We start from the raw sequence: 11,907 nt of genomic DNA, 5'->3' as shown, positions 1-11,907 counted from the left end.
AAAATCTAAATGTGTAATCGGCTAATTAGCGAAATTTCACTGCCGCATTTACTCACGGTCTCATCCGCCGTGGTGGTGTGGTGGCTAAGATGTTGTGCTACTAGGCCCGAGAGCGCGGGGTCGAATCCCGGCCGCGGCTGCCGCCTTCCGATGGGGGTGAAACCCAAAAACGCCCGTGTACCGTGCATTGGGGGCACATTGAAGAACCCCAGAGGGTAAAAATTATTCCGAAGTCCCTCACTACGGCGTGCCTCATGATGGAATCGTGGTTTTGGCAAGTAAAATCCCAGAATTAACGCATTAGTTATTCGAATCTCGGCCGATAGTCTGCTATTTATTCTTACTTTTTTAAACATTGGTGAAGAAACTCCACGTTGGCTTAGATTTGAGGATTCCGTTACGAGCTGTCGGAACTGGAAAAATGGCATGCCGTTAATGCCAGCGCTAAAAGACAGCATTGTAGCCATTACTATACGCTGCCGCAGCCTCACCGCCACTATATGTATCTCACTGTAACGGTGCACTATTTTGACCGCATTGAATGCGCGCAGTGCGGGCACAGGCATTGTTTCTTTCAATTGCGCTTTCGGCAAGACGCTGGCACCGAGGAGGTGATGCCGGAACAGTGGTGTAGTGAGCTGGGGTAACTACGTGACTGGCGCTGGACTGCGGTAATAAAGGTCATTTCTATGTTGTTGTTGTTGTTATTGTTGCTGTCGTCGTTTACTATTATCTTGGTCGGCATGCGTTCAAGAAAAGTATTCTTTTTTTTTATTTTCTGACCTTCCGAATTAGGCGAAACTGCTTAGACTCGAGGCTGGCCTAGATTCGATAAATATGGTAATTATGTTTTTAACTAATTACTTTTTCGGTACACATTGCAGTTTGTCGGAATAGTATATAGCCGGTGAGTTCGCAAGGCGTATGCACTTGGAGCAAATTCTCAGGATCACACCAATTTTGAAATATTCATTCCCGAAGTGTACGATCAACCCATCGGCGTTCTAGTTGTTACCATCACACGGGGAGCGGTTTTCCATGTCTGCCTATGCGTACCCGCCGTGGTTTCTTAGTGGATGTGGTGTTGGGCTGGTAAACACGAGGTCGCGGGATTAAATTCCGGCCCACGGCGGCTGTATATCGATGGGGGCGAAATGCGAAGACAACCGTGTACTTAGATTTAGGTGCACGTTAAACAACCCCAGGTGGTCCAAATTTCCCGAGTCTCCGACTACGGTGGGCCTCATAATCAGATCGTGGTTTTGGCACGCAAAACCCCATAATTTCTATATTTACCTATGCGGAGCCATCACATGCGATGTGGCTGCGTGTGTCCGGAAACTTATTCTCAAAGGCACAGCGCAGCTTATTCGAAAGTGCATGGTTACAAAAGCGGGGTGTCGAACCGAAAAAAATGCTGATTTGGTACGGGTTCGGGTTCAACGCGCTCCGATTTCGTTCCGGTTCAGTTCCGATTCGGAAAAAGAAATTTTATGAGGGTTCGCGAACCAGTTCGGCACGGTACACTTTATCTTGTGCAACGATGGCAACGTTCTACAGAGTGCTATTGACTAGTACGCACGGCGCATGCGTATAGGTTATGTCAGGAAGTGGAAGGAATGGGCTCCCTGGCCCATGGCCGCAGTATAACTTTACGGGGGTGTTCGAATAGTTAAAATTTCTAATCGAATTGAATGCAAATATTCGATAAAAACGACCGTCGAGTATCGAATCAAGTGTCGAATGCTCACAATTTCTAAAAAAGTGGAAGTTTTATGGATGTGACACAATACGATCACATTTGGTGCACGATGGCAATAAATGTAATGAAAAGGAAGAAGGGCACGTCCCAGATGCATTCAGTAGAATGTTGTGCTCGTTGAAAGAGCTGAAGGCAATACTGTAGCACCGCGCATCATTTTGAAATACTTAAAGCGTGTTGAGATGGGCCAAATATAGAGTTGCTTTGTCTATATCGAAACAGCCAATTCATAGGCTGCCGAAGACAAGACATGCTTACTCGACGACTTTTTGTGTACATGTCTTGCAACTTTAGTCTGCAAGAACTGTTGCTGTCCCTCATAGTATTCGTACGAAACTATAAGAATTGGCCTTGAGGATGCAGAGTAGATCCGGGTGTTGAGATGCCAACAACGAGAACAGCGGCCGCGTGGTTCCGTGGTGGATCCTATTTTGTTTGTTTGTTTGCTTGTTTGTTTGTTTGTTTGTTTGTTTGTTTGTACGTTTTTCTTTGTCGGAGAGAGCACGACATTCACCATTGTATTACATATATTACAGCTCCAAACTTCTAGTCTGCAGCAAAGAAAGAAGTTTGCAATTGACACCTCGCTCAGTTTTCTGCTTCTTGTTTGAAATACAAGGAAGTGAGGACGTTGATATTTCCGCGACGTTCTGTCTTACGCAACTGCACATGGCACAGGGTTTTGCGCTGACCAAGCACGGACAAAAAATTTCGCGCACATGGTGCTCCTGAGAAATGTTCGAAAAATCGAAGAGCGTCGTAATCCGCTTGGAAGCGCAAAACGCACGTTGAACCATGGCACGCAACAAAAAGCACATTTACCGTGCCGTGTAGCGCCGTTGTTGCCGTACACTAAGATGATGGCTGCATTCATATTAGCGACCACAGTGTTACTGCCACAAGAAGCTGTGGTGATGATGAACCGGTGTGTTTTCCTATTTTTCCCTTCTCAATAACACCATCATTATTGCTCTCCGCGTATAATATAGCGTGCGCGTTTTGCTGTTTATCTAGTTATAGTAGCAAGCTGACATACAGCGGCCGAATTGGGAGATTCAACAGAAACGGTACTTCGGCGGAGCCCCTGAAGCAAAGTTTCGGCCGTGAAACAGAATTGGCATGGCCGACCTCAGAAGTACAAGTGTCTCTGTTTAGGACTATTCCCGTTCTCGCGCAGAGTAACGCAACTCAGGAGTTGCAACAATCTGCTCGTGGTGTGTGCCGACTGAAGAAATCAGTATTTCGAAGAATCGCTTGTTTATTGAGCAACCATATATGGGCTTGAACCGCTTCGTTCCGAACCGGTAACCGCTGTTAATTTTTTTTTTTTTGGTTCAAGTTCTGTTCGAGTTCAGGCATGTTATAAGAACATCGGTGCGGGTACAGGTCTAGTTCCGGCTAAAATTCCGGCTAGAGTACGGTTTTCGGTTCGGGATCGGTTCGGTTCGACATCCTGGACAAAAGCAGTTGTCATAAAGATGCGTTGGGCGTTATGTATGGTAGATTTTCGGGCTTCCACCTGCTCTTGGGTTGCTGGGGCTGCTTCGACTTACAAGTGATATATATCCAGCCTCATGAACCTGATAATGAGCCGGGAGGAGGAACCCCTTTTTCTCCCCCTCACTTGATTTTGATGTATGCTAGTGGTTTGCTCGAGAAGGGCGTCTCAGAAATGTTCTTCTCGGCTGACGATGTGGTGCGCCGTAAAGTGTGACAACGCTGGGTGAGCTTGCTCGCAAACATAAAAGATAACTGTGAGTTATAAATGTTCCTTTATTTTATTTTATTTTCAGTCACTACTGTCGCGATATTTTGCTTTATCGTAGTCTGACCTAGGCCTGCTTTCATTTACTTTATTCTTTCTTCTCTTTTTTGTACAATCTTGAATATGCCGTTACCGTTTTCTTTTTAAAACCGCAAGTTGACTGTTGATTCGCACTGCTTCGATCCGCGCCGTGTGAGTATCAACGGTCTCTAGACACGCAACAGGCGCTCACAGGAAAAATGAAATTTGGGCGTGTGTTTAGTAAATGCTAAGTGCAAATATAAAGAAGCCTGTCCGGATTTAGTTTGCACAAGAATGACCAGGCACTAGTGGCCAGCTTCTGTAGTTCGTCATGTGCAACAGCCGAGTAATGGGCGCGTAAAAACAGATTCACAATGAAATACCCATAGTGTATGATCATCCACTACAATGATACTGAATGCTATAGTGCACACTTCATAGCTCATTTAAATTTGGGCTGCAAAGCCAGGAAAGAAAAGGACCAAAGTTCTGCCTTGATTCAAGAATATTTTTCAGCGTTTCTTATCGGTGGTTAGGGAGCTTTCATTTCTTTTTTTTTTCTTTTTGTCACGCGACAAGAACACAAGCGGTTGATGGACCGAAGCGCGTTTTCGTTTGCCCGTCTTCCAGAAACCGAAGCGCGGTTTGACAGTTTGTCCATTACCATGGCTGCACCAAATCCTTCCTTGTCTGCTGGCGAACAGGCACGCGCATCGCAGACTCTCGAAGCACACGGATGTGGCACACTCTTTTTTTTTTATTGTGTGGCAAGCACCAATGAGCCACGCGCAGTCTTTACATGGCGGGCGGATAGAAACCGCCCCTGGCGCTCTCGTGCCGGATGTCTCGCTTGAGCGCGTCCATAACGATCTTGCTGCGGGGAAGCAACGTTGCCGGGAACATAGTGCTACTGATGGCCGTCTGTACAATCGTGAGGAGCTGGCGGGCCAGGTCGCGGTGGATGATCTCGTGGTTGAATTTCAACACATCTTCTACGCCGGCGATGACGTTGCGAAGCGCGCGCGGCGGCAGCGGCAGCATCACTTTGGGCAAGTTTCGCATGCTGCCCTCGTCCATGCGCACGATCTCGTCCCGGTTTGCTGTCCTGAGGTACTGCAGGAACTGCGTAATCGAGCGCTCCTCGGTTGTCGTGTGCACCTTGCGGATCACCGTCCACATCTCCTTGCGAAGTTGCTTGTCGATCTTGACAACGATCTCGAGCGGGATGTACTGCTGAAGATCGAGCCGGCGCAGCAGGTCGGCAATGCGCACACGCAACTCGCGCGTCACCTTGCGCAGCGCGAACTTGTTGTCCACGAAGGCGGCCACAGCCTTGATGAAGTGGCCCTCGACGCTCGCCGTGCCCGTAGGCAAGGCTCCGCCGCGCAGCACCGTGTCCAGCAGCCGCAGCAATGTCTGCACGTTCACGTTGCTCTCGGACTTTTGCGTCACCTTTGTGGCGAGAACAAAGAGGATGTCGTTGACTAGGACGAGCTTGAGTGGCTGTGGGATAATGTCGCCGCGCACGGGCACCCGATCGATGACGTCGACGAGGCGTTTCTCGGTGCCGTCCGTATAGTTGTAGAGGCGGAGCAGACGCATGGCCACTGCAGCGACGCTGCCCACCACTTCAGGTTCACGACTCCGGGCCGCAATGAGCGCATCCCGCACCAGGCCAACTACCGTCTGAAGGTCGTTCGGCGTCCAGCTGGGGAAGTCTTCAAATATGCTGCGCACAAGTTCGACTGGCGCAGGACCTGGCAGTGTCCTGAGGTACTTTTTGAGGTTTCGCAACGCGCTTAAAGGCTCGCTCTGGAGTCTGCGTAGCACCTCGTTTATGTACTTGATGACTGGCTTCAACTCGGGAGTGCCCTTGACCAATCGTGAGAGGCGATTTCTAAAGTGTGTCAGCAAGTCGGCTACTTCTTTAATGGGCAACGCACTCGTCCCAGCTCTCTCATCTAACACTTTGACAAGTTTCATGCTAAGGTTAGCTTGCTCGTGGACGTCGCTGTGTTTCAGTAGCGCTGAGATAATATCCGTAACTATTTCCACTGCATAGTCCTGGCTTGGCGCGAACTTAATTAGTGTATCGAGGATGGGTTTTGGAATATGCTGAGCCCTGTTTATCATGTGGTGCAATAGTGAAGGAAGTATCGCTGTCTGTATAGGTGGGAGAGATCGGATGATTGGCCTTGTTATCGCTGTTGGAATGTCCTGAAGGAGCAGTAGGCTGTTTCTTGGCCACAACGAGGGAACCAGCGTAACTGCGGCGTGAATGGCGCGAAGTAATTGCTGAGCGAGAGTGACAGTCATCTGATCAGTCGTGAGCAGACGCATGGCTACTACCAGTAAGTTACCTCGAACGGTAGGATCGAGAGCAGGCGATACAAGGTCAAGCGACAGCTCTTTCGTAAGATGGGTGATTTTGTAATCACGATCTTCGACTTCTTTTGCAATGTTGTCAACCAAGTCAGGTGGTAACTCATACGTCGGCCAGTGAACGTATGACAGAGGTGTCATGGCGCTTTTTGGAATTGCTGACAGCTGCACAGGAGTCTTCTTAAGTAGGCTGGCAATTATGTATTGTATAGAGCGTGGATATTTTGACTCTTCGGGAGGATGGGAGTTCAACTTTACAGCTATATCATGCAAGTTCGCAGGCAAAGAAGGTTTGCTGGCAGTAATGGACCCTAAAACTAGCAGAATCTGCTTTACTGCCGTTAAGCCTTCAACAGGACCATTGGGTTTCACGCTATCCACATCCTTGCGCAAGGTTTCGAACGTCCGTCCTGGTTTATGGTTGGGCGGCTTGAAACTGAGCAGACGTGTAACCAGATAATCGTCTACACGTCCGCTCAACAAAGAAACCAGGGTCGTCAGGACCGTAGAGCGCGCAGTAGGTGACAAATATTGGAAGCCGTCGTTGCCATATAGAATGAGAGAGTCTGTTAGAGCGATCATTCGCAAGTGGGGCGCGATGAGGTCTCTTCGATGAACAATTTTGTTGAGGCTGGTAAGCAGTGGCCCTATCTGTAGTCTCGGAACGTTGTTTGTGCTTATTAACCTGAGGAGCAAGGAAACTACGTTTCCGACTACTACCGGGTTTCCGGCGGATTCTTTGACGACCGACGCTAACGCTTGTATTGTGGCTGGAGAACCGGGTGCAGTACCACGAGGGTTCGGTTGTATCGAGAGTAAAAGTGTGTATGGTAGGGGAGCCTTTGGATTTTGCAGGTACTTATGAATTGCACTGAAATTTGTGCGGGGTGCAGGTAACTCTTTCAAGAGCATTTCCAATATAGCAATCAGACGTTGTTTTTGCTTTTCCGGCACTTTGGGATTTCTTGTGATTTCTTCCAATATTTCGATCAAGAAATGCCTCAGATCGCCGTCAATGCTACTCCTATTGGTTGTCTGTACGTACTGAACCAACAAATGGATGAACTCCTTCGTTGTGAGCGTGGAAACATGATGCACTGCTAGGTACGGCAGTAGAATCTCTAACACTTTGTGGACTTCTTGCGTAGGCCCATGGTATGTTCTGTTGACCAGGCTTGAAATGATATTTTCTCGAAGTGTAGCCGTCATCTTCAGCGTGAGGATACTTCTTAGGATGGTCAAGTCAATTCTTACCCCAGTTTTAAGTATCCTGTAGAGTTCCAATACCAAGCGTTCGGTTCTGTCGGTAGTTATTCCTCGAAGTTGCTCAGCAGTCAAAGCTTTCACAATTATTTGAATGAGCCTCTCATCCACTGCTCGCTCAATTTCAGGGTGACCAACGGTAATGTTGTGTGCTCCTTCGATGATATTGGGGATATCTTTTGGGTGCGACCAATTTGATATAGTCTCTATGAGTTTTAGAATGTTACCAGTAGACTCATTTGTGTGGGTTATATGATGCGATATTTTCTCTATGTTGAACTTTACCGTAGCACTTTCGGGAAACGGCGGGACCGTGAACGTGTGTTGAGCTGGTGTCGGAGTAGGTAGAGTCACGACCGTGGTACCCATTGATAGAATGTTGTCCGTAGTTACGATGGTGCTGCGGAAACCAGTCGGCGTGGTTGTGTCGTTCTCCCTATTGTCTGGCCGCGGTGGCACTCTAGTCTGTTGCGGGTGCGTCACGCTGGTCGAAGTCTCCGTTGCTGGCGTGATTGTCTGTTGCGGGTGCGTCACGCTGGTCGAAGTCTCCGTTGCTGGCGTGATTGTCTGTTGCAGGTGCGTCACGCTGGTCGAAGTCTCCGTTGCAGGCGTGATTGTCTGTTGCCGGTGCGTCACGCCGGTCGAAGTCTCCGTTGCTGGCGTGATTGTCTGCTGCGGGTGCGTTACGCCGGTCGAAGTCTCCGTTGCTGGCGTGATTGTCTGTTGCGGGTGCGTCACGCTGGTCGAAGTCTCCGTTGCTGGCGTGATTGTCTCTTGACCCGTAGTACTGGTAGTCTCTAATGAATAACCTCCCGTTGGTGTCTGGATCGATGTTAAAGTCGTAGTAGATTCCGCCACCGTTGTGGTCTCTACCGAAGGGGTTTCTGTAGGTGTTTCGGTTGATGTCTTGACAACTGTACTCGTAGTCGTTGTCTCAGTTGAAGGTGTACCTGCAGGTGTTTCAGTTGTGGTGCCATATGTGGACACCGTAACACTGGTCGACTCAATGAGCGCTGTAGTAGACCCCGTTGAAGTCGTAGTTTCTTTTGAATAACTCTCGGAGGGAGTCTCGGTTGACGTCGATGTCGTTGTCACAGTTGAGTAACTCTCGGAGGGAGTCTCGGTTGACGTCGTTGTCACAGTTGAGTAACTTTCGGAGGGAGTCTCGGTTGATGTCGATGCGGTTGTCACAGTTGAGTAACTCTCGGAGGGAGTCTCGGTTGATGTCGATGTCGTTGTCACAGTTGAGTAACTCTCGGAGGGAGTCTCGGTTGATGTTGATGTCGTCATCGTTGAGTAACTCTTGGAGGGAGTCTCGGTTGATGTCGACGTGGTTGTCACAGTTGAGTAACTCTCGGATGGAGTCTCGGTTGATGTCGATGTCGTTGTCACAGTCGAGTAACTTTCGGAGGGAGTTTCCGTCGATGTCAAAGTCTTTGTCATTGTTGAAAATTTGTCAGATGGCGTCTCTGTTGCTGATGTCGTTGTTGCTGTCGAGTAAATCTCTGAGGGTGTCGTGGTAGATGTCGACGTCGTTGTTGCTGTGGAGTAGCTTTCGGAGGGAGTCTCCGTCGAGGTCGAAGTCGTCGTCATCGTCGAATAACTTTCTGAGGGCGTTTCCGTTGTCGACGTCGTCGTTACTGTTGAATAACTTTCTGAAGGAATCTCCGTCGACGTGGAAGTCGTCGTTGCAGTCGAGTACGATTGCGAAGAGGTCTCCGTCGACATAGAAGTCGTCGTTGCAGTCGAGAAAGTTTCCGATGGAGTCTCATTTGAAGTCGTAGTTCTTGTCGAGTAACTTTCGGAGGGAGTCTCGTTTGATGTCCATACAATGGTAGATCCTGTAGAAGTAGTCATGATTGTAGAATAAGAGCCTGTGGGTGTTTCAGTGGTCGTTGAGGTTGTACTCGATTCTTCAGGTGTTGTCCCCACTGAAGGAGTTGCTGTTACACTTTCAGTTGTGATTGCAGTTGATGTTGCCCAAGTTGAAGGAGTCCCCGCAGGAGTACCAGTAGTAACAAGGGTGGTTTCAGTAGATGTGGTTGTCTCAAGCGAAGGTGTAGACGTCGGAGTCTCAAATGTAGTGGTCGCGGATTCCGTTGCAGTCGTGGCTTCATAAGAAGTCGTCGCTGTGGATACTGTGAATGTTGTCAGTGTGGACTGGCTTGCTGAGGGTGTTTCCGTCGTAGTAAAAGCCATAGAAGTTGTCTCTGTCGACTCGGTTGCTGCAGGTGTCGATGTATAAGTTGTCGACCCAGATGTTGTAGTCTCGATCGCAGGTGTCATAGTCGGAGTTTCGCTAGACAGCTCGGTTGTCATGGCCGTACGTTCTGTCGACGTGGTTGTAAGCGTTGAGAATTTTGTCGCAGCGGTTGTTTCGATTGAAGTAGAGAATTCTGGAGTTTCAGTTGTCGATAATCTTGTTGTTTCTGTCGACGGCGTTTGCGACATTGTTTGCTCTGTAGTGCTAGTAGCTGTTGTTTCTGAACCCGTAATGGTGGATGTGGTCTCCGAAAATGGAGTTCCTGTAAGAGTTTCTGATGTGCTCGGCGTGGTTGTTGCGGTCATTTCTGTGGTGGGAACTGTGTTCGAGGCTGTAGTCGACGTTTCCATAGATGTTGGTGTTACCGTGGCGGAACCTGTAGTTTGCATATATCCGGTTGGCGTGCTTGTGGCAATGGTGGTACTAAGTTCTGTCTCCATAGTGCTGGTACCTGTCGTTTCATATGTTGATATCCCGGAAGAAGGCGTCACTGTGGTTTCTTTTGACGTTGTTTCGCCAAACGAAGGTCTTGTTGACACTTCTGGCGATGTCTCCGTAGTTGTTTCTATTTCTGTAGTTGCCGACTCTGTCGGGGTGGTTGTGCCGTACGCTGTTGTCTTCCTGGTGGTCAGCTCTTTTCCTGGCGTGGATGTTTCTTCTATCCCACTCGATGGTGTTTCTGTAAAAGTTATTTTTGGTGTAGTTTCTACCGATAATTCCGTCGTACCGGTTGTGCTGTGCCATGTTCCCGGATGACAAGGGCCATTTGGTGCTGGAGGTATGATTATAACGCTCCAGTCGATCTTGAACCATCGCGGAACTTTTAGCAAGTAGAGTATGAGACATTCGATGTAAGAGAATGCTTTACTACTAACAGTTGGAGTCTCAAGCATGCGGAACAAAACACTGACAAGGTTTAGCTTTTCGCATGGACTGGCAACGACGGTTTCAATGGCCACAAGTATACTGTCATCCATCTTATCGAGCTGCTCAATCAGTCGCAAGAGCGTCAAATATAGGTAGGACTTTCGCTTCGGTGAAAGCCATTCATAGTACGGCCTAGTGTGAATGCGAAGCAACGCTGGTATCATTTTGCGGGCCATCTGCCTACTTATGCTACCGAACTGGAGGAGCGACGCGCTGTCGATAAGGAGGTCAAGAACTTTGCCAGGTGGCCAACTAATTGTAAGCAGAGCCGTGGCGACACCGAGAAGAGCAACCCGACGTTCGGCAGGGATTTGATGCGCCATTTTTGCGTAAATGCTGAGCTCCGTCACGAGGTAGGCGCGGACACTTGGAGACTCAAAAAGGACGCTCTTCTGAAAATCTTCCAGTAGCTGAGGAACGAGGTAGTCGTGTGCGTTGATTAGGTCCCTAATGCTGACCTTGGTGCAGTTCTTCTGGCGCTGAAACGAGGTGAGTAGGTGGCTAAACACTCGATTGTTTTCCGGGCTGATTCCTCCGCGGCGCTGGAGCTCGGTGACGATGCCGCGGATAAGCGACACGGTGCTGCCCGGCGGTTGGCAGTTGCTAGCCACGTCTATGCCGATCTTTAGCAGCAACTCGATGGACAGTGAGGAGAGGCTGGCGTTTCTCATCGATTCGCGCACGAAGCGTAGCATGTCGTTGTATGCGCGCTCCTTCTCGAGCGTGCGCGCCCGCGAGTAGTCGGCTGCTTCAGACTCCTGCAAGCCCAGCGACTTTGGGTAGCCGTGGTCGAAGAGGGTCGCCGCCTGCCACACAAGCTGGCCGGCCGACGCCTCGTCGGGCAATGGCATCAGCGTCGAGCCGGCGCACGAGCGCGACCGCGCGAAGTGACTCAGGATGGCGAGCGCATGGCGGGCCGACGTGGCCGGCAGCCGGTCCAGTTCCGAGTCCCCGGGCGGCGCGTGGCGACAGTCGAACGCGTGCTCAGCCAGCAAGCGCGCCACGTCGCGGGCTTCGGCCGACCGGCGGCCGTCCTCGAACAGGGCCTCGTAGCGGCGCACCACAGGCTCCGGCAAGGTGGCGCGGCCCAGCAGCGCGCGTCCCGCGGCCCTGGCGCGCCGGGCCACGTCCCCGGGAAGCCTCTGCGCCGGTGCCGACCACAGCAGCCGCAGCATCTGGGCCTGAGCCGGCCCGTCCGCGGGCGTGGACCTCTCGGCGAGCTGCGCGATGCGTCCCAGGTCTGCGCCCAACTGCGCGGCCGGCCACCGGGGCAGCTCGTCGAGCAGGCACTCGAACAGGTCCTCGCGCATGGCCACCCCGGGCACGGACAGATGCCTCTGCAGGTATGGCCGCAACGACCGTGCATCGGGACCCAGGGCACGCACCAAGCTCTCGCACCCTCCAGGACCGCCTGCATGCCACGGCGTCAATTTTTGAGCGGCAAAGACATACTCTCAGATCATGTGCCCGTTGTGTTTTGTGCGTTGTGGGGAAGAAGTGGCACAACTGCAACTGCTCCGATCA

General features: G+C 50.4%; 1 protein-coding gene across 1 annotated transcript in view; it reads right to left on the bottom strand.

Moving 5' to 3' along the window:
• Positions 1 to 3,002: 3,002 nt before the first annotated feature.
• Positions 3,003 to 11,907, bottom strand: part of LOC126543192 (uncharacterized) — a 96,251-nt gene continuing 87,346 nt past the window's right edge. The window contains exon 3 of the mRNA XM_050190328.3: positions 3,003 to 11,794. Coding sequence (XP_050046285.2) covers positions 4,344 to 11,794 — 7,451 coding nt within the window. The 3' untranslated portion in view covers positions 3,003 to 4,343. The remainder of the gene's footprint in view (positions 11,795 to 11,907) is intronic.

This window comes from Dermacentor andersoni, chromosome 1 (genome assembly GCF_023375885.2).
Source record: "Dermacentor andersoni chromosome 1, qqDerAnde1_hic_scaffold, whole genome shotgun sequence".
In the NCBI taxonomy this organism is placed as follows: Eukaryota; Metazoa; Arthropoda; class Arachnida; order Ixodida; family Ixodidae; genus Dermacentor; species Dermacentor andersoni.
This window is presented reverse-complemented; position numbering and strand designations above follow the sequence as displayed.